This window comes from Lycorma delicatula, chromosome 4 (genome assembly GCF_047948215.1).
Source record: "Lycorma delicatula isolate Av1 chromosome 4, ASM4794821v1, whole genome shotgun sequence".
In the NCBI taxonomy this organism is placed as follows: Eukaryota; Metazoa; Arthropoda; class Insecta; order Hemiptera; family Fulgoridae; genus Lycorma; species Lycorma delicatula.
The window spans coordinates 141,626,153-141,650,468 of record NC_134458.1 but is presented as its reverse complement, the minus strand read 5'-3'; the positions used below and the strand labels follow the sequence as shown (position 1 = coordinate 141,650,468).

General features: G+C 34.2%; 1 protein-coding gene across 1 annotated transcript in view; it reads right to left on the bottom strand.

The window, feature by feature from the left end:
• Positions 1–14,012: 14,012 nt before the first annotated feature.
• ana3 (rotatin homolog anastral spindle 3) overlaps positions 14,013–24,316 on the bottom strand; it is a 109,021-nt gene continuing 98,717 nt past the window's right edge. Inside the window, exons 29-32 of the mRNA XM_075361805.1 lie at positions 23,531–23,730; positions 18,703–18,831; positions 17,762–17,891; positions 14,013–16,246 (exon numbers count right to left, since the gene is read on the bottom strand). Of these exons, the coding sequence (XP_075217920.1) occupies positions 15,990–16,246; positions 17,762–17,891; positions 18,703–18,831; positions 23,531–23,730 (716 nt within the window). The 3' untranslated portion in view covers positions 14,013–15,989. The remainder of the gene's footprint in view (positions 16,247–17,761; positions 17,892–18,702; positions 18,832–23,530; positions 23,731–24,316) is intronic.

Sequence of the window (24,316 nt, the reverse complement as noted above, 5' to 3'; positions counted from 1 at the left end):
TCATTTTGATATATATGTGTATATATAAGATTATAACATAGTTGCAAACAGCTCAGCTGCATGGATTGGTCTTCATTTTATTTTATAAAGACCAGTAGTACTTCTTATTCTAATTTTTGTTATAACAAGTTGCAAAGAATTTATAGATACCCCACCAAAATAAAAGTGGATAAAATACTTTGTTCTTCATGTTTTTTTAAAGTGATATAACTATCATCAGGCATTAAAAAATGCCAATAGCATGCAGTCCTTCCTAATTTCACTTACTAACAGGAACTGGTTCGTTGAATGTGGCTTTGGCGTTCATATTTTACTTTACTTGATAGTAAGGAAATTGAAGGCTAAGACCTTACTTCAGTCTTCAATTTTCAGCATGCTATTCCCAGAGAAGACATTCCAGATAACACACAACCATCAAGCATAAGGTGTAGTTTATTATGTTGACCATGAACTGTTGTTAAAATGATTTATCAGATAATAGCAAGCCAGATGTACAACTTGTATTTTAGTTTTAAAAAAATGTTCAATTTCCAATTTTAAGTACGATTACATTATAGGAATAAACATTTTGGTTATTTGAAGCTGACTGAACATAGTAATTAACACTATGGTTTGTCACTGGTCTATAATAAATTTTTTGTCATATTGCTATTAAACTATAAAATTTCCAATCTATAGAATTTAAGGGACAATTTTAAAGATGATGAACAGGATGTTCAAAGAAAATTAGTAAAACAGTTTCTTGGTGCCAGCTATTTTCTGATGAAAATTCATAGCAAAGCATCAAGATAAATAAAAAGTAAAGTTAAAACTTTATCAAATAAATGTTTGATTTTGATCTGTGATTAGCAAGCAATAATTTTGATTCAAAAATAAAGAATTTCTGTATGAAATCAACCTCATATTATTATATAATATAACTGAGCAGTATTACATTAGAATGTTAATTACTTAAGTGACTCACTTTTAACTGGCGAACTATATTTTCAACTGTTAACCAGAATGATTAGTCTATTTTTTTTAAATGCTCCTGAAGGGAACAAAAACTTTTAACTAACCTACTCCTCTTAAATAATTGTCTGAAAAAAATTTAATTAGCAATGGTGTCATTTGGAGCAGTGGCTACTTTACTGCAAGGAAGAAAGACAGCCCAATCAATGATTAAGTTGGCATTAAAATTTTCCAAATCTATAGGTACTTAATGTAACATAAGAAAACTTCTCCAATGGTACTTGTCATTTCAAAATTTTCACTAATATGTGATAAATGTATAAAGGTTGTTTAATAATTAAAGACAAATGACTAGAAAAATTATTATTTATTCAATGACAATTAACACTACTTTTTTAACATAGTCCTGAGCTGCAATTAGGCACTTATCCCATCTTTCTTATTCCAGTAGCAAGGAATTCACTTTGGTGTCTAAGTCATTCTTATACTGCATTGTTGCCAAACTCAGTACCATGTAAAAACTTGAGGACCAAATAAAAAAATCTGATGGTACAAGATTGGACTGAAACCCAATATACTATTGGTTAAATAAGGTGGATCTGGTAGTACCTTCCTACCAAACTTTTGAATAACTTACTAAGTTTTTTGAGCAGTATAGGTGTGGGTGTTACTGTTTAGAAGAATTACGCCTTTTGAAAGAGAACCAGTATGTTTCCTCCTTATTGTAAATTTCGGTTTATTTTCTAGCATGTTACAATAGTACTCACTGCAGATTGTATGTTTATTTTCTAAATAATTGTAACTAATTGGGCCTTTATAGTCCCAAAATACCATCAGCCTTACTACTGACTGACGTGTATGTTTTGAATTTTTTCTTGTGAATTTGGTTGTTTACATTCCATACTCATTTAGATTTCAGCTCAAAATGATGTATCCATATTTAAACCGAGTTATTGTGTGATTTAAAACATATTACCTTACGCTAAAAACTATTGTTTCACTTCTGTACATGTGAGTGTGCTTGTGATTTTGAGTCAATTGTCTTGGAACTCACCTTGAACACATTTTCTGATAATTCATCTTATCATGGATAGTGCCAGTGCTCAGACTACAAATTTCAGCAATTTCAAATTTTTAAGCACCTTCCTTGCAAATAAAATCATTAGCAAGATTTTGCAAAGTGTCAGTTGAAACTTGCATGGTCTTCCACTATCATAAAAATTGGTGCCAGTTGTTCTGTCTGATTTAAACTATACAATCCATTTACAAAAATAGCACTTTTTACCATATTGTTTTAACATCTGTGAGTGAATTTCAGCACCTTCAGAAAATAAAAATCTTAACTCAGCATGCTGTTCTGCCATGGTACATATTTCAAGTGGAGCCAACATTTTGAAATACAAGAGGTTATAATAGTGGAAATTATTTTTCAAGAGGTGTATTTTCTGCCAGGGGTGCCAACTTGAATGTCTGAAAGTTTCAGTTTATTCTATTAAATTGTTCTTCTGATGTTGCCATTTGTCTCTTTAATTATTAAATGACTCTTGCTCAATGGCCCACAAAAATTCTTGCCTTTTACTTTACAGGATATGTGCATCCAGAATCAGATGTGGGAGGAATAACCAAAATAGTATGTTAAAAATTTCTTCAGATGCTAATGATCATTCTAAGCAGAGAGCAAGTAGAAGAGCTGATAAGATTAAAGCTTGCCTCAAGTTGAAGTATTTTCCCTTAAAACAAATGAGAATAATAAAATTAATTTTTTTGAATTTCTTCTCTCAATAGCGGATGTTATATATAGAAAAGTAAATTTATTAATTTACTTCAGAGAGCAGAATATGGTTAAATATTTAAATTCATCTATTCAGAACATTTATGAAAACATTCAGATCTTACATCTTAACTAATTTTGCGAAGAGGCGATATTGACAACCTGCTGTTAATAATCTGGTTTTTGGAAAAAAATAATTGGAGGAGAAAGTTATCTATCTACAAATCACCAATACCAATTTAAATGATGATATTTCTGTTATTTTTTCTGTTGTACTTTTTAATTCTCTGGAACCAGGTGGGTTAACTCCATACAACTAAAATTATAATCGTTCAATTACATTAAGAAATTCAGACCTTCGTGCCTACTGGTACTATGCTTTAAGTGAGGCTAAGATTATTACAATTAAACAAAACAGTAATTATATCAAGAAATCCTCATTTCTTCTGACTTTCTCAACTGATTTATAAAACAGCAATTTCCTGTAAAAGCAGTGTTTGGGATCCATCAAGCCTTTATGTTGCTGCCAAATAGCTTCGATGGCATGTGGCACTTAATAACCTTGTAGTAGCGCTGTTGTCATCTATTAGCTTCGACAGCTCATTGTAACTAATAACCTTGTGGTAGCCCTGAAAATGGCCGTTTTTTGCGTTAGTTCTGAGAAGAGCTGTTGGGTCCGGAAGCTGGTCTCTTTTCACCAGCAGAGATTGCATTGTATAAAGTCTTTTTCAGTGCTATTTTTGAGCTGGTGGTTGAGTGTACCTTCCTTAGTTTCACAATCTTGCTATCTGAGAACTGTTACAATGGTTCAGAAAGGCCTTAAAGTCAAGAACATTAAAGAGACCGGCAAAGGATTATTTGTGATAGCAGATGACACAGACCATTTAGGCAATTAGAGATTCCACAGCGGTTAAGCGATTAAGTATGAAAATAGACCCAAAGAGAACGCGTAGGCCCTGTATTATAGTGTATGTTGTTGACCGTAACCTGACCGATGAAGATGTCTTGTCCCTCATTAGGAAGCAGAACACTGATTTGGATGAAAACACCTTCTGGCGGGACTGCAGGTTGGTCTTTAAAACCAGTAGGCATGATACCCAGAAATATCACGGAGTCTTTGAGTTAAGTTCTGGTCTCCTTCAAAAATTTATGTCTGCAGGCAGACTATTTATTGATTTAAAGTCGGGTCCTGCCGACTAAAACAGTACGTGGATGTCCAAAGATGTTTCAAGTGCTGCAGATATGGTCACAGGGCTAAATTTTGTAAGTTTGCCTTTGTGTGTTCCTATTGTGGCGAGGAGGGCCACAAACGTGAGATTGCTCACATAGGTCCGAGGCTCCGGCCTGTGCTAACTGTAAGAGGTTGCACAAGAATCATGAGCACCCAGTTGTTAATAAGGAGTGTGGCTGTTATGTAAGGGCCATTACGCTGTACTTTAATTCCTTAGATGGTTAGGTTCGGTCAACTAAATGCCCAGGGTGCTTATGTAGTCCAGGTTGAGTTAGGTGAGATTGTAGAGAGAAGGAGCCTTGATGTTGTCCTTCTGCAGCATCCATATGTAATTAGGGGTGATCTGCCAGGCTTTCATAGCTGGAATAGTGTCTTTATATGGCAGGTTTCTGACGTGCATCATGTTGTGCTTAGACTTGCCATTTGCGAACAGAACCTTACAGTTATTAGTTCATATTTTGCATACAGATTTCCCACTGAGGAACACTTGATGAGGTGGGATAGGATCCTTCGTATTGTGGGTAATGGTCCAATCCTTATTGGTGCCGATGTTAATGCGAAGTTGCTTTTCTGGCACAGTGGAATCACTGATCATGGCGGTAGCCAAATTGACAGTTTCACCGCACAGCACAGTTTTGAAGTCTTTAATGTTGCAGACCAGTTGGCCACTTACGTCTGTGCGGTTAACGGAGGACGGGCTTTTTCATGTACAAATATTGACATCACCATTGGTGAGACACTTCAACTGTGGAGTCTCCAACATAAGATGACTTTCAGTCCAAACAAAACCACAATGATGTTGTTTAAGGGCTGATTGGCTGCTTCCTGATGAATCCAGGTTTGGATGACTGGTCTCCCCATTCAGTATGTTATGACCCAAAAATACCTGGGTGTTATCCTTAATGAGAATTTTCGGTTCAAGGAACATAGCAAAAAAGGCCACTGATGCTTTTTATGGAATCCGTAGTCATTCATCTCGATTGGGGGTTGAATTACCGTACCATGTGTATCCTTTACAAAGGTGTCAGCAAAGCTATTATGCTGTATGCTGCACCTGCCTGGGCTCATCGTATGGCTTTTAGGTATTGCGCAGACATTTTGCTGCGGGCCCAACGACTCCTCTTGCTGGCTGTTATAGAACAGTCTCGCAGGAGGTAGTTTGTGTTATAGTCGGAGTCAAACCAATAGATATCTTGGCTAATGAACGTAAGGAATGCTGCATTTCCAAGGTAAATAATCTATTGACGTCAGAACGAAAGCAGGAGATTGAAGACCAGGATCTTGCGTCTTGGCAGGTCAGGTGGGGCGAATCCTCCACAGGTTGCTACATGCATGGTATATTTCCTATAGTGTCTAATTTAGGTGTGATTAGATAGGTTTCCCCCAATTGGTATATCAGACAGTTTCTCTCCAGACATGCTGCCTTTCGGGCGAGTTTGGTGGATTTGAGTCAATGCACGGATTGCGGGACTGATGATACAGTGGACCACATACTCTATGTCTGTCCCTGATAGGTTGAACGTTTATGAGCTGTTAGGGAACTTGAGGGAATACATTCCTTTCTGGATCTCTGTACCAACTGGATGATCTGTAAGGAATCGTCTACATGGCTGGTTTTCTTCGTGCCCTTGTGATGTGTAGGTCTACAGATGGAGTTTAATCAAGGTACTCGATCGTGGTAAGATCCCAGGTGGCTAGGGTTCCGGCTTTGGCATTGGGTTGGTTGGAGGTAGGTGTATTGGCATCGTGCCACGGTTATATTGGTATTGTTTGTGATTCAATTTGGGGCTCCTGCTGGTGGGGATGGCTGTGCTGTTGGGGTATGGTAGCCTGTGTGACTGGGGGCGTGGTGGTCCTGATCGTGACTTGGTAATACCACGCAAGACACCATAATGGGACCGGGTGGGAGTGCAGGGTTTGTCCCCGGTTCCTGCGCAGACCGGAATGAAGTTGCATTCCTCTTTTTTTTTTTTTTTTTTTTTTTTTTTTAGGGGCGAAAAACGGTTGAACGTTATCATCGCCCGGAAAATAAATAAATAGATAAATAAATACATAAATAAATAAATAAAAATAACTTTAGGTTTTTAGATAAAATTAAAACTTAAAACTACTATCACAGAAACAAAATCCGGAATGGGTGTAAAAGGCCCATTCTCGGATAACAAAAACACTAATATGTAACTTAAAAGTCTGTTAAAAACTATCACATTAAAAATAAATAAAACTTAAAGCTATGTTAAAACCTATCACATTAAAAATAAATAAAACTTAAAACTATGTTAAAAACTATCATTAAAAATAAATAAAACTTAAAACTAAAAAAGGAGATAAAACTTAAAACTAATATCACAAAAATCTTATAACTAATATCACAGACGAATTTAAAAAACATACAAAAAAAAACAAAAAAATCCGATAGGGAGTGTAAAAGGCTCCCTACTCGGATAACAAAACAATACATAAGACAATACATACAATTACTAAAGAATACATACTTATTAAATTTTTTGCATTAACCCTATACTACGTAAAAATATAAACATGCGGTTTAAAACCTCCTTATCGTCACGCAAGATACCACGGATGTTACTAGGAATTTTAAATTTACGACGCAATGCCGCATAACATATGCAGTCCACGAGTATGTGGCGCACAGTCACGCGGCAGTTGCATCTTGCGCATAGAGGTGGTTGTCCTCTTGTAAACAGGTACTCGTGTGTGACTCTCGTGTGTCCTATCCGCAATCGACAGAGAACTACTTCCTCACGCCGGGGTTTTCTGTATGAGGAGTTCCATGGTAACACAGAATCTTTAATCTGACGGAGTTTATTATCGACAGTAGCTGTCCAATCACCTTGCCACCTTGTTCTTAATAATTGTTTTACATAGTTAATGAAATCAGAAGTAGCAACTCGGGTGGTGAAAGGAGGCTGGTTACATGCTTCTTTGGCAGCGGAATCTGCGTGTTCATTACCTGGAATCCCTACGTGGCTAGGGACCCAGCAAAAACTTAATTCTGTGTTGCGATTATTCAACTCAGCGATTGCGTTGTAAATTTCAATGACGATAGGATGTTTGGAATAAAAGTTCTTTAAGGCTTGGAGAGCACTACACGAGTCACTGCAAATAAGAATTTTTCTATATTTAGGGTTAATGATGTTTAGAGCCTTATTTATAGCATATAGTTCAGCGGTAAACACACTCGTAATACTGGGGAGACCAAACATATAAGTTCTCTCATTGACAACAAAAGCACACCCAACCGTATCGTTTTGTTTCGATCCATCTGTGTATACAACCGCGTCTGGTTTCGCCTTGGAGAGAACACACTGAAACATCTGCTGAAAGACGATAGATGGTGTTGATTGTTTATTACATGTAGTCAGGTCAAAATTAAAATTTATGAGGTTTATTCCCCATGGAGGATATGAGCAAGGGTACATAGGAAAGAATGACGGTGTGTCAACATTTATATGCTGCAGCAGACGCCAGGTACGGACACCTACAGGTGCAGTACGACGTGGATAATCCTCATACTTTCCTAGATTAGGATTTTTAAAGACTGACTCAAGAACCGGGTGATTTGGCTGTCCTCTGAGACGAGCAAAATAAGATAATAAGAGCTGGTCTCGTCTATCCCAAAGTGATGGTTCACCACAGTCTACAAGTAAGCTTGCGACAGGACTTGATCTAAACGCGCCTGTAGCAAGCCGAAGGAAAGCATGATGTACACTATCCAGCATTTTAAGCACGGTTTGACGAGCTGATGAGTAGGCCACACAACCGTAATCTAAACGGGAGCGAACAAAGGAATAGTAAAAATGTATCATACATGATCTATCGGCTCCCCACTTGGTGTTAGTAAGGACTCGCATCATATCTAAAATTTTGGAACATTTTGTTTTCAATTCTTTTAAATGTTTGACCCAAGTAAGACGACTATCAAAAATTAAACCTAAAAACTTAACGTAATTAGAGATAGTAATAGTCTCACCGTTCAGAAAAATTTGCGGAATAGAAGGGTTTCGTAGCCGAGAAAAAACTACACATTTTGTTTTTTCGGATGAAAATGTGAAACCAGTAATCCTGGACCAAGCTTCAAGGTGATATATAGTGTTCTGCAGTAGTCTCTCTGCTGTGGGTGCCGAACGGCTTGCAATGTAGATAGCAAAGTCGTCAGCGAATAGAGAGCATGAGACAGGAGCCTGAACACATTTGGTAATATCATTTATGGCTACAGAAAATAAGGTGGCACTTAATACACTACCTTGGGGCACTCCATTCTCTAAGATGACACTATCTGAGAGCGAATCATCTACACGAACACGAGCCGTTCGGTGATTTATGAATCCCCGGATAAAAGCAAGCATATTGCCCTTGATTCCCCATTTTTGGAGAGTGTTAAGAATACCACGTCGCCAGGCTGTATCATACGCCTTTTTTATATCAAAGAAGATAGCGACGAGGTGTTGCCGATTGAGGAAAGCGTTTTGTATGGCTGTTTCTAGTGACACTAAATGGTCAATGGAAGATCGTCCTTGTCGAAAACCACACTGTTCTGGAGATAGAGAGCCATGTTTCTCCAAGTACCATGTAAGTCTGCGGTTTACCATTCTCTCCATTATTTTACACAAAACGCTTGTTAATGAAATAGGGCGATAGCTTGAGGGGTTCTTCTGGTCTTTACCAGGTTTTAGTACTGGTATAATAAATGCTTCTGACCAGCCGGGTGGGAAGACTTGTTCGGAGAATAAACCGTTGAAAATATTCAAAAGTTGTTGTAGTGCCGAATTAGGAAGGTGTGAAAGCATGGAAAGGCGAATGTTGTCCGGTCCAGGGGAAGTGTCCCGTGAATTTTTAAGTGCATGTAACAATTCTTTAAATACGAATGGAGTGTTTAATTCACCAACCGAATCACCAATGTTTAACGACAACACCTCCATTTGTAACTTGTACCGTTGAAAATCGTTATTATATGATGAGGTGAGAGACACCGAGCGGAAAGATTTTGCTAGACTATTTGCCACTTCCGAGGATGATGAAAGGAGTTCTCCTTCATCAATAAGACCAAGAATAGATTGTTTCGGTGATCCGAAGATTGCACGAATTTTCTTCCATACAGTAGACGTGGAAGTAGTGCGTGAGATAGTGCTCACGTATTTCGTCCATGAATTCCTCTTAGCGTCCAAGAATACTCGACGGCACACCGCTTTAGCCCTGCGGTATAAATTTAGATGTTCTGTTGTGGGCCTACGATTAAATTTACGTAGTGCCTGCCGTCGATTCCTAATAGCAATTTTGCATTCATCGTTCCACCATGGAACGAAAGGACGTCTAGGATTACCCGATGTTTGTGGGATATATCTGTTGGCATTCTTAAGTATCATGGACGTAAAAGAAGAATATTGGTCGAGGATGTTCGCTCCATCGTCATACTGAGATTGGAATGCTTTACAGTATCCGTTCCAATCTGCCTTTTCAACAATCCATCTCCGTGGCATTCTTTTAATCTCGCAGTCTACACCGAAACTAATAATAATTGGTCTATGATCACTGCCGTGATAGTCATCACAAATCGACCAATTAAAATGAGGGAGTACATTCGGTGAGCATATGGAAAGATCAAGGTTAGATACAGCACCAGTTGATAAGGACATAAAAGTGTGTGATCCATTATTCAGTAGGCAAAGGTCAAAATCTTGTCTCAATCTGTTTATCATATTTCCTCGAGTGGAGCAGAAGGTTGAGCCCCAGGAAATATGATGGGCATTGAAGTCTCCTACTATTAACGATGGAGATGGTATTTGTGTAAGGAGATTTGAGACATCTAAAGCACTGAACACAGTGTTCGGTGAGAGATACAGATTGCAGATATGCAATTTGAAGGGAATAGTGACCTTTACTGCAATAGCAGGAATGACAGTGGTTAGTTGAATTCTTGTAGCTGACACCCCATTCTTCATGAAAATCGCTACTCCACCACTCTCCCTACTGTCTACTAGGCAGTCGTATCCTCTAAATGTAATTCGGTCATGTTGTAGGAGGTGAGTTTCCTGGAAACACATGATTAGTGGATCATGTGTGTGCGCCAGTACTCTAATATCTTCAATGCGGGACCGAATACCTCTAACATTCCACTGAATAATGTTCATAAGTGTAAAAAACAAATAAAAAAATAAATTTCGGAAACTATATAAAAATTAGTTGTACGTGATTCGGTTTTTCTTTTTTGAATTTTTTATGTTAAAGAACTCCGATGCCCTAGGGTCGGGTGGTTCTTCAACCATATCCTCCAGTATATGAGGAGATGGTGGAGGAGATTTATTTGAATGGGATGCTGTAGTTGACATCCCAGAAGAGATAGTTACGTGGGTTCCCTTTATGGGGAGCTTATTAGGTGGCTTACTGCCAGCTGTGATAGTCGCTATTCGTGGCGGTACGATTTTGGGAATAGGAACTTTCGTATGTATCATACTGTTTGATTCACTAGCTGCGATGGAGGACTTTTTATTCATTTTTGTCAGCTCTGAGATAGTGGCTGTAAGTGAAGCTACTTGATCAGATAGCATCTGAACAAGTTTTTTAAGCTCATTGCAGGATCCACACTGCTGATTATTAGCATTTGTAGGAATTTGTTTAGTTGTAGCGGTGGCAAAAGATACGTCTGGTTTAACCAGGTTCCGTGAGTTGTTTATCTTTTTATATTCTCTACGTGCAGCCGGAAAAGATATTTTTTGCTCCGTACAGATTTTGAGAATTGCCTTTTCTTCTTTAAAAGTTGGGCAATCTCGGGAGCGGGCTGTATGTGGACCATTGTAGTTTGCACATTTTTCACTTTCTTTGCAGTTAGTGTCGTTGTGACCTTCTTTACCACATCGAGCACAGATCTCAGTTTTCGTGCAAGATGTTGTAGTATGACCAAAACCTTGGCATCTGAAACATCGCCGTGGGTTGGGTATGAATGGTCGTACCCGAACCGAGAGGTAACCCACTTTGATCTTTTCTGGTGGAACAGGGAGACTGAATGTTAATATAAGAGACGGTGTCGGTTCTTCTGTTCCGTTCTGCCGTTTCATTATACGTTTCACCTCAACAACATCTTGGTGGCACAGCTCGTCAACTATTTCAGAGATATCTATATCCAGAAGGTCTCTACAAAAAATTACACCCCGGCTCGTATTTAGCGTTTTGTGGCATTCTGCGCTTATATTTATGCCACCCATACTACGGAGACGTAAGATAGATCGACTCTGCTCATCGTTGAATGTTTCAACCAGAATCGATCCGTCGCGTAATTTCCTGATATTCTTCGGGGAGCCACTTGCACCTGTTATGGTTTTGTTTATTAAAAACGGTGAGACCTTTTGAAGGGAGCCACCTTCCTGACTATTTTTGAGAACAACGAATCTGATATTTTTATATTTTGATTTTAAGAAATTCTGTTCAGTAGGACTTTTATCCTCGTCAGACGAAGCTGATCGAGGTCTCTTCGCAAGACTTAAAATGGTGGTTTTTTCAGATGGACCACCAACCATCATAGTGTTTATTATTGGAACTGAAATTTTGGTCCCACGAGTACCGGCGAAAAATGGACCACTCCAGCAGAGCGCACGCGTACTGGAGCTAGAGCTAAATACAACTGGGTTCGCCCTGGTGCCCAGAGGACATCGTTCGAGACTCACTACGTAGAGCCATTCACCCATCGGCACGATTTGTTCCCACCTTGGGTTACGGTTGCGTTTCGTAAGATGTCGCAACACCACCGAGTGTAAATGTAAGAAATATCAGTGTAGGTTGTTGTTGTGTAATTGTGTATGTGTGTATGTTGTAATTTATGTAGTGTTCTTGGTGTAGTATATGTGTAAAATGTAAAGTGTTCCGCAGCTCATTGTATAGTGGGAAGAAAAGCTGCGGAGGCTAGGCCCGTGGGGACGCCAACCCCCAAAGTCTTAAAGAATAAGACTCCCCGTCGGGGTGCATTCCTCTTGTTAGGTGATTGAAACTGGTCGACTTATTTGGGTGTAGGTCTGAATTTCTATGTTGCTTGAAACACAATTTTGATTGGTATGAGTGTAGTACTGATTTAACTTTACACTCGTTCATTTTCTGAGGCATTCACAGTAACAAATGGTGTTGTCAAATCTGTACTAGGCGCGGGGTCTGCGCTTCCGGTTAGTTAGTTTGAGGGAATCATGTTAGGTTGGATGTGAAGATGTCCGTTTGAGGCCTATGTGAAGGTGAAATTTGATATGCATTTATTGATGCAAATGTCTGCCAAGGCATTTACATCAGTGGCAACCTGACTGATGACTGTGAGATGTAATCAGTTAGAGGGTCTAAAGACGACCTCTGGTAAAACCCCTCTGGGCTTGGAACGGAGGGGGTGGTGTGGCGAAGTCAGAGATTTGTGGCTCGTCCATTGAAATCAGACCAGGCTTCCCCTCAGCGGCAGTTGGGTCCCCACTACAGCATGGCAGTGGTAACCCTCAGAGCCCCACAGTGTCAGTCGTCTTTCAACGGCACAGCCAAGGCAGCAATCCCATGCTGGGCTGGCTTCTGCTGCTGAGTCCACCGACCAGGGTGATTGAAGCCCGGTGAGTTGCAGCGGGAAGGTAGGGTCCATGTCCAGCAGCTCCCTCGCTGTAAAGGGGGAGCATTTTGAACATTTCTTATAATATAGAATTGTGAAGGCTGTTACTTTTAGTGTTTGGGCCACCAATTCCAACACTAACTGTTTAAAGTTTGTTACTGGATAATTCTTAAGATAATGTATAATAAAAAAGTTATTGAGGTATTTTATCTCATTTTATTACTACTGCAATTTTTCTGTTTTTGCAACTATGCTTATAACTCAAAAACGAAGGCATTCATCAAGAAACAGTTTTTGTCAGTTTTTCTTGTAATATTTTATATTGAAATCATGAATCACATGTCTACCCTTTTATTTAAAAAAAAAGTATATGAGTGAATGTGGTGGATTCAAAATGGCGCACAACAAATATTTCAAACACCTTAAATAATAATCTTGTAACTATGTAGATCTGTACTTGTTTCTATCTCATAGTATCCCTCAATTTTGAAATATGAAGCCATTTCCATAGTTTAAATCATACTGTATATAAAATAGATTTCTAAACAAGCAGATAATTGAAGATTAAGTACCCAAATACTGGAAACCCCACACTGCAGTTGATTTATATTAAATTACATCAACACACTTATAATTTAATTATGAAAGAAAATATATAATTTGTGATGCAGGGATTTTTGAAACAATCTTAATTTTCCAATCTGGAAGAAATGGCACTTAAAGGTGTACCATAATTCAACTTGGCACATGTCATTTGCAGGTTTTAGATGAAATATTTGAGATTAAAAAAAAAATTGTGGAACTATTTTGTTAATACACAGTCATACAATCAAGCTTGCCAAACACATTAAGTTCTTTTCAAACTCGGAAAAGAAGTTAAAATAATTATGTTGCTAATAATTGTACGATTTATAATAACTGTATAAAAATAATCAAGAGGCTGCCACAAAAATGTAAATAGTGAACAGTAGTAAAAACAATTTTATTTACACACAAAAAAACTAATATTTATACAAACAGAATTGCTTAAAACCAATTTAAAATTACTTACATTACAGAACAAGTTACAAAAATCACAGCCGTGAAAATTACATCATTTAGTTCACAATTTTATACTATACAAGATAAAATAAAAAGTAATAACTACATTCAATACAGAGAAAAACAATACAAATACAATATAAAAATCAACAAATATATAAAATATGTTTCCACTTTGCAAACTTTTTTGTTTTTATAAATAATTTATCAATTTAAATCTGAATAAATTTACAAAAATGACTTATCTCAAGAAAACTTTAAGGAACGTCTTAGAACTCTTGAAATAAAACATTATAAAATAACTACAATGATAAATAAAACTGATTATTACTCTAGTATATGTATTTCTAAATTTCTATAATTAAAAAGATAGATATGTAATATGAAGAAAAAATGAATAAATACATATTAGAAAATTTCTTCTGGAATTTGTTTGTCAATTCTAAAAATTTTATGAATTTTTATTTAGGATGTGTAACAGTAAGGAACATTGATGTAAATCTGAAAAATTTATACCAAGAAAATCTTACAATTTTCATGAAATATAAATTTTTTAGTAATAATAATTATTAATAAAGTAAAAACATGCAAGAAAAGGACTGTGTAGCTTAACTACAATTCAGCAATGTTGCAGTGATGATTTACGTTAAGTAGTGCTTATGAAAGTAAACTGAGGTTCTAGAATGTTTATTAATTTTTTTATATATTACCAAGTAAGATTTATTTTATGTAGATGATCATTAAATGTTTTTCTAATTTTATAACAACAGTAGGTCCACAATGCCCAGCAGACATAATGCAAGGCTTGTTGAACTTATAATATTTAGAGTAGAAAAAACAGAATCCTGGTTAGGTAGTAGAAAAAATATATATATATGTGTGCATTTCTAAATGAGGATAATTATCTCATTCATATAAGATGCAGATTGTGCAGAAACTTCACCAAACAATTTATCTTTAAAAATAAATTTCTGCAACATGCTTCAACAATTGTTATATGAAAATCCTAAAGTTTTAAATAATTTTATTAAGTAGGATGAGGTTATTTTCATTAATTAGATTATACCAGTGAATAAAATTACTCTTTCTTTAATGAAGAACCCAAAAACATTCTCAAAATTCTCCTACACACTGAAAAAAGTAATTATATGTGTAGTATTTTAGTATTTTGTATTAACAGCCTATTCTTTTTTGAGGAGAATGAAGCGAAAATGACTGCATTGTTTGTATATGCTGAAATCCTAGCCATTGACATGAAATTTCTATGAAGTCATGGACAGTATATGTGAAAATTTTAGGAAATGTAGTGAAAATGGTGGTAGCTATTTAATCAATGAAATTTTTGAATTTATTATTTTGTATGTCTGGATATTAAATTTAAACTGTTTTGCAAATAAAGTACATTGTAAAAAAATTTCTTTACCAGACAACTTAAACTCAAGATGTATAAAAGCATACTGCTGCACCATTACAAATAAAAATGTTAAAACTAATCTATGATAAAAAGTTGTATGGACACTTATCTTTTTCATTAAAGTGATGGGTAAGATGTAGATAAAGAGATTAAGATTAGATGAGAGGAGATGGAAGTAAGATCAGATCAATGAGCAGGATATAATAATAAAAAGGAAAGGAATGTAAATCAATGTAGAGGAAATAAAGACAGCTGTACAGGGACAAAAAAGGGTAAAAGGAGATAATAAAATTTATTTAAGGATTTAGGTAATGAAATAGAAAAAGACTGAACAATAAGTAAGGAAGTAGGTAAGAATAGTAGATGGTTGGCGGCTCACTGTGGGCGTTAGAAAATTTCATATAAGAAGAAAGTACTAATTCTAAGCACAGAAATTCTAATATACTATTATCCAGAACATAGTCACTGAATGTAAAATAATTTGTTCACATTATGAAAATATAAATAATCTTCAGGCAATTAAAATGAGATTACTAAAGAGCACCCTAAGAAGTGGCTTGAGGCTTAGCATCTGAAGGAAAGAAAAACTGTTTAAACACAACTACAATAGTAGAAGAATGGTAAGTTATAAATATTCTTAACTGGAGAGCAATAAAAAAATACCATTGGTAGACCTTCTTAGATCTACCAATGGGAATGAGCTAGAATTTATGAGAAGAGAATATATAAGTCAAATAAGCTTTTTTATACGATTCAGAAAAAAACTAAATTAGGCAAAGACCAGTTGTACATCGTACGTAACTGACAGATTTGGCAATTCCACCCAGATTTAAATAAAAACTATATTCTACATTCAAAAGAATAAGATACAAGTCATAATTAATTATGGTCAGAGCAAGATTCAGAAACTAAATTAGTGTTATCTACCATATTTTATACTTTTTCATGTAAGAAATTCAATAAAATCTTTTCTTGTTTACTACTAATAAATTTACGTTGCAGTTACTTTATGATCAATATTAGGTACAATAAGTGATACAACATAATCAAACAATTCTACATTATCATTGTCAAAAGGAATCATGGCAGCTGCAAGCTGTAACCTAATATCAAGACCAGCACTACGCACTGATAACTTTGCCTTTTGGTTGTTAGCAACCATTGCCCAAATAATAGCAACAATGGCTTTCTTTTCTTCAAGACTATCTGATGTATTTAATTTGTTACCAAGATGTGATAAAAAGTTTTCTGTAAAAGAAAAAAGTTATAAAAAAACCATAAAAAAATAATGTAAATAGAAAATATAATAAATAAAATGAATTAAAAAAAAAAAAACAACATTCATGCAGGAATAAAATTAACAGAAACTAAACATTGACAACTAAAAATATGTTAAGCAGTTAAAATTACATGAAAAAAGAATTAGCACTATACATTACATTAATAAGAAAAATTTAAAAAGTAGCACTTTTTAGAAAAAATTACAATAAATATGATGAAATAACCAAGGATGAGTTTCTGGATGGTGTAAATTGTATTAGTTATTGCAAATGCCACTTTTTAATTTATTCTCAATATGACTGTATAAACCTATATAGGTCAGGAACCAGGTGAATAACTTAAAGCTGAAGTGAACCAGCTCAAACTAGGATACTGGGATGGAGAAACTTTATTCCCTTATTAATTGTAGAGCCAGGGCATCAGTCCCTTGCAACTGGGTCTTTCTAATTATCAGGTAGTTATTTAATTTTTAATGTCAGTTATATGTTTGTTTTTATTTTAAGGATGACAAAGTTGGGGATTGCTTTCTGGTCCTTTGTAGATTGGTTTTTGGAATATTATTTTTTTACTTTGATTATTTCTTGGAGATCAGCAAGATATTTGCATCTTTCTCCTGATGAAATTCCCCTTCTGTCCATCCACTGAAGGTCTTTTGATCTAGTAGGAACACATCTGTTGGCGCCCTAGTTTTTGGGGGGTGTAATTCACTCCTTTGCAGAAGGAATCACATGTGTTATCTGTAGGTTAATAATTTTAAGATGAGGGAAGGAAGGACAGTGAATCTAGGTACTGTCAACTCTTCTTCTTACTCCTTCTTTTCATCAGCTGAGTCAGGGCTAAGTAGATTGGATGCAATAGTCCTAAACTGCCAGGTCCAATTACATCAGATCATTGTAACCATTATTATTAACTGTCACAATTTGTTAACATACCATTGGATTTACTGTAATATTATCCTATTAAATAAAATATCCCCATTTTCATTCATAAATTTTGTCATATCTTTTTTGTTTGCTAAAATAAACTTGGTCATTGTAGCTTCATGTCTGGCCTGTTTATGTGTATGACAGTAGTAGTTGAAAAACATGTTTATTACTGGTTTCAAAGACAGTAAAAACTTAAGTGTGAAGTTTTCCACATTAAATTATATAGCAAGTTTTACGATTTTAAATAAACTTAGTTACACAGTAAAATTGTTACTAGTTGAAGTGAAAATAACTTAGTTAGTAAAAAGCAGCTTTCATTTCCAACTTGATTGACCAATATTTTTTAAATTATTAGTGAAAAAAAAATTTATTGGTGTGTTAAATGTAATTCTTGAATTAAAAATAGTAAAATTCAAGATAGTCATTTTAGTTATTTGATAAAATAGATTTTTAAATTATTAGTGCAAAATATTTGTTTTAGATATGATACTGTTAATGTAACTTTCACTTCAGATATGAGAGAAAGGTTATGAATAAATATAAAAAGAGAAATTACCTGAAGTTAGAAGTCTTGGTCTATTTGAAGGATGGAATGATATATTTCGTAATACACAAATAGCTGCATAACTTATACTGCTCTTGTTGGATGCAGAAAGATCTGTTAACAGTTCTACAGTTTCTTTATTCTAAAACAAGAAAAAAATGATAAATCTAGAATAATAATGTAATTAATTAAGATTAAAAATCCTACATGATTGCATAAAATCAAATAGTCTAAACAAAAAAATGTTTGTAAAAGTACTAACAGAAAAAGTAGGATGTAACAATGATAAACTTAAAGGGAGGAACAGGGAAGAAAAATTTCAAGAGAATATAATCAACCAAAATATTATGTGGACTACTACACTCAATTGAATAGATTATTGAAGTGCTTTCAGGACTAAGGTCATGTTTTGTAAAAACATGATTACTTCAAGTCATGACGATAAAAACAACTTAAATCTTTCAATACATGGTTGCAAAGGGTAAAAAGATGGATTGAAAGAAAATCAGAAATTATTACAACAAACAAGGAAAAGTAAATAAGTTGGGTACATACAGCAGAGGAGTTTATTACTAATATATACATTATGAAAAATGACTGAATGGTAGTGTGGGAATTGTAAGCAACAGTATCAGCTGATATTGTTGCCTACAGTTGCATTGTACAGCATAACATGCAAATGTTATGAAGAATGAGATCCTGGGTGAGGAAGAAAGGAGAAACAAAAGATATTGGTTCAACTACTCTTGACATTCCAAAAAGTGGCAATAAATTATTAACCAAAAATATAAATCAGAAATGCAATAAAGCTTGTTTTTATTGTATAAGAACACATCCCATAAAACAGCTAAAACATCAAATATGATTCAAAACAATTTGAAGAATACATTCTAATAAAAAATATAATTTTTTAAAAATATGTAATGTAACAGCAAGCAACTTTTTAACATTACCTTTGGTATTGCTAATTGCCCTTCTGGATAATATGAAAACACTGTCAAGAATTTCAACCAAACACCTTCAACATCATCAGATGGTACCTTCTTATGATGTCGAAAATCAAATTTATTGATTAAATTGCTCTGAAAAATAAAAGTAACTAACAATTAACTTGAAACAAACCATAAATAAAAATTATATTCTAATCTAATTTACCTCAATGAATTACAATAGTATGAACCAAAAACTAATTAAAATAAATATAAAAACAAAGAAAAAATTAAGTATGGAATTTAATTTAAATGAACAATTTGAGATAGTTCCTTGATTAAAATTTAAAAGATTGTGAATTTCATGGTAAAGCACAGGATTAGAAACTTAAAACTGGCGATTCAGCTCCAATCCTCAATCGATGCTAGTTTTCCAATTATAACAGTGCTGTAAGTTATATTAATTGTAGTCAAACAATGTATAAGCTTCTTCTATATAGCACACTGTGTTTATCAAAGTTGTTTTACAATAAGCATTCCCAAAAGTTAAAATTTTGTGTAAGAAAAGATCGTTATAAATAAAGCATGTGATGTGTGTAGTTTCTTTAAAAGAAAAGTGAGAAATATATGCTGATGTTTCTTAATGCAAGGATTCCAGCAAAGTGCTGCATGAAGTTGATTAAAGTTATGGATTTGTGAAAAATGCAAAATGGAATCTTAAATTCCAAAAAAATTTCAACTAAAATAAACTTATGTTAGATTATTTTTAACCAAGTAAAATTTAGTTTAATTTTACAAGTATCCAATAATGTTCTGATTATAACTTTATTGATTTCCATTCTGTGTAACAACACCTAAACAAAGATTTTCTTCTTAGATCAGTATCATAATTATTAAATAAATGCTTAACATAATAAATCAAATAAAAGATTAGGTAAATTCCACAAAAAAGTTAATTTAATCAAATTAACTTTTTTGTTGAATTTAATTGTTAAAAATTACATAATTTAATCGTTAAAAATTACAATTTATTGGATATACAAAAAACTAAAATTATTTTATAACAGTACTAATTTAAATAGTTGTTATTCATCATTGGTAATGAGGAATTAAATAAATTATACAAACTGTAAAAAAAATATTGAGTAAATAATATGCTATCCTATTTTTATTGCTGGTTTTTGGGCCATTTTATAAGGTAGACTGTTATCACGTTTTATATATCTCGGTGCAATTTTTCAAATTATTTTTTTTTGTGTTGGTAATATAAAGTAATAAATTATTCTTGTATTATAATGCACATGACTATTGTTGGGTATAATTCTTATTTACAAAAACAGCAAACTCCAGAATGTAAATACAGGACAAAAGAAGTATTTTTCACTGACTGAAAATGGTTCTAAAAGTTCTATTACGCTAACTTTCGTCACAATTCTTAGAATTCTTTTCTGTAATAAAAATGGCTAGATAGAAAGTTACATTTCACTGTTGTACATGAAGGAATGGGGTAGCAGTGCTATCTCAGTGGTTGTTGCTAGCTTAATTCAGTATGCATTGGGCTAGGTTACATGAAGGACTGTGCTGTATTATTGATTTCTTACAAGAGTTAAAATGTATGCTGCTATAGAAAATCCCACAGTTGTGCAGTGAAATCAGTTATTAGATTTCTTTTGGCAAAAAAACTACAAATCTATAGAGATTTATTAGGAACTATATGTTTATAGGAAAAATGTGATGACTGAAGGTGGTGAGGCAGTATCATGTTTGAAAATTTCAGTAACTTTTTGTATGAAGTTGTGTTACCATATGTTTTGCACTCGATGGGCTCCAAAAAGTGGCTGAAAAATCAGGGAGAAAATTTTTTAATGAAGGGATAAACTCATCCACAGATATGACAAGCATTTCAATTTATTTGGTGACTATGTAGATAAGTAGTATTTATCTACTATGTAGATAAATACATCCGTAGGATGTATTTTCAAATTGTATATAATAATTTTTTTATATTAAACATAAGCTAATTTTTGGATAGCCCTTGTAAATACTCCAGTGAAGACAGCCTTTTATTTATAAGGATTTTTTAGAAACTGTGTATTAGAAACTCAGTTTTTGAATGAGTTATAGTCTGTAAAAAAATACACCAAATTTATTTGGATCAAAGATTCTTTTATTAATTAAAATTTAGATGCAACCTACATGTTTTTCTTCTATTCGTCTTTGTACTGTATTTTTATAATCATTTACCTTCTGCCAATTGTTGGCTAAACATGTTTAAGTTGATTTTTTATATTGGTTGCTTGAATATACTACTACGTGAGAGAACAATAATTTGATATTAAATAGATATAATTCAGTCAGGGTATACGTACATGGGGAAAGGAAGATTCATACATTTATTGGAACCACAACATTAGAACGGTAAGACTCTATTGCATTTTCTTTTTTGCTGCACTGATATCAATCAGAGCACTTTACCTGATGCATACTTTAATGTGGGGGCTGTAGAAATGAGCTGATTTGAAGAGGTATTCATAAATGAGTATACTTTCAAGATAAATAATGTTTATATATTTGTAAGTAATGGTTTAAGAATCAGAAGCTTTAAAATTTATGATTAATCGGTCTTTCAGTTTCTAATGTTAATTTAAAATTTATTATGGGTTATTTTGCTTAAATTTTTATAATGAATTATTTACAAGTTTGTTTTATTTTGTTGATAATACTTAATGCTAACAGATTTATATTCACAAATATAATGAATAAAGTAGAAGAGTCTTTTATGCTATGATTCACACAATCTTAAAGTTTTTTTCTGTATTTAAAAGATATTTTAGATTAATTAGAACAGTCTCAAAATATGTTCCCATATACAGGATCATTCACGGGAACCAGATGTTTTTAAAACAATCATATAAAATTGAATATTTACTTTCAAAAAGATTTATTGATACTGAAACACTTGTTAAATCAAAGCATTTGTTACTTACTCATGAACGAAAAATTATGTCCGGCAAGTGATGTCCATTTTGGGCAATACATTGTTGTAGCCTTTCACGGTAACTGGCCTCAATTCTTTGCAGCATGTCTACATCAATCTGGGTGACGTGATGACGAATTGCGATCTTTAGGTCCTCCAATGTATGCGGTTTATTGCCGTACACAGGCAATTTCAGAAACCCCCAAAGAAAAAAATCACAACTACTCAAGTCGGGGGGCCAAGGAATGTCGCCGAATCTGGAAACGATCCGTCCCGGAAACAAGTTACGGAGAACAGCCATCGTTGCCCTCGCTGTGTGCGCTGTAGCTCCATCCTGCTGGAATAACACATTTTGAAAATCGATTCTCCGGTTTCGTAACTCAGGGATGAAAAACGTATTCAACATCGCAATGTAACGATCAGCTGTTACAGTTACGGCAGCGTCATTTTCTTCAAAAAAATATGGTCCAATAACACCGACCTTTCCTATTGCACACCAGACAGTCACCTTTGGGCTATGAAGTGGTCTCTCGTGAAGCTGATGTGGTTTCTTTCTGCCCGATACCGGCAATTCTGTTTGTTGACGAAGCCATTCAGATGAAAATGGGCTTCGTCACTCATTAACAATAACAAATTTTCATTTTCTTCAAAAATGGTAAGCATTTGTCGACAAAATTGTAATCGCTGCGTGAAATCTTGCTCGTTTAACTGCTGCACGACGGCTATCTTGTAAGAATGGAAATGCAGGTCTGTATACAGAATTCGTCTTACCGTACTTGTGCTCATTTGAAGCGCTGCTGAATGCCTCTGAATAGAGCGGCGTGGGCTTCTGACAATGACTTCCCTTACTCGTTCGATGTTCTCAGGAGTGCTAGCAGTTCGTCGGGGACCCGGTGGTTTTTTCTTTAGTATTGAACCGCTTGTTCGAAGGTTGTTTACCCATCGCAATATTGTGTTACGAGAAGGGACACTTGCATTACGATGGATATTAAACTGACGGCGGAAATCTCGCTGAACAGCAGTTACGGATTCGTCATTTCGCACAAAACTGTCATACGCGTACAGGCGTTGGTCTAGCGTCCACGGCTCCATCTCAACGACTAAAATGCAAATGCTATGAACAAAGGAAACGTCAGACACCAGCCACGTGCCCCTCCCAACCCGATTGCCCGAGTACAAACCACTTCAAAAACATCCGGTTCCCGTGAATGACCCTGTATAGGAATCAACTGTGAGCAGTTTATAATAGTTACACAACACAAAGGTATAATATATAGTTTTAAGTACATGCCAATCTGTTCTTCTGGTTGGCAAGTGTAATGTAATCAAGAAAGCCAATTTATTTTCCAAATCTCCATGTTATTGAAACAAGTGACGATAAGCTACTTTAACTGAAATGAGTTCCTAAAAATATAGCAGGTTATATATAAAATATACATTCACTTTTAAAAGATATATATATAACTTTTGATTATAGTTTTCTGGGTTTATGTGTAAGGAATCTGTCAGAACTATGGCTGGGTATCCTCTTTGGTGCTCACCTAAACGCCACCAAAACTTGCAGTGAATTAACTATTTATTTATAAACTATACCAAATAGTTATTTAACTATCATTATAACTATTATCATAACTTCATTTCCACATTTATTGAATCTAATTATTTTATAGAAGTTTCTACAAAAATCTACACTAGTGGCTGCATTACTCATAATTACAGTTAACTAATTTCTAATTAGTCTTCATAATTAGAAATATAATGTTCAAAAACCATAAAAAAATGCCTTTGTAGAAAATATTAACTTCTGCTTCTAGGGTTAAAGAAAATGAGTTAAATTATTCAATAGATATTAATAAAAAAACAATAAATAAATACCTTAGCAATAATTGCTCTTGCTTCTGGAGTTTGACAAGAATGAGTTAATAATAAGAAAGCTCTATTTATCACATGCACAGGATAATGTTCTTTGTTTGTTGTAATTAAATTTATTACAGCATGAACTAAAGAAAATGAACTCTGTGTCTTACGTTGGCCAACACCAGCAGTAGTACTTGTTAACAACATTGATCTAGCACCTAAAATAAATATCCGCAATATAATTTAAATAAAATCATCTATTCACTAACATTTTAACACTTTTCACGAAACGTTTAAAAGAAATTAAAATAAAACATTAATATGAATAATTTTCAGATTTTTTTTTATGAATGGATTGTAACATTTATAATGAGAGTAGAGAAAAATTTCCGATATGCTAACTTCTTATATCTGAATTCTCTCATAATCTGAATAATTAAGAGTTAGAAAAACAGTGAACAGTGATTTTTTAAATATTTTACTTTCTTTTAGAAATCTTGTAACAATGCAAATTTATACAACCTATTACAGTACAGGCTGCTTATTAGAATCACTTTTTTACATAACAAAAGTGAGTCAATGAAGCAGCTGATTTAATTAAGTCGAAGACCATTTTCCTGTGTACTTACAAACATAACCTAATTTTACATAAAAAGGTCATACAACATAATGTACACAATTTAATGACTATATGTATTAGGTACAGTAATTTATTTAGTTACAGTACTTAGATAACATGATACATTAAACAAAGTAATCTAATATTAAAAAAACAAAAAGAAAAACTTATCTTTACTATCATGC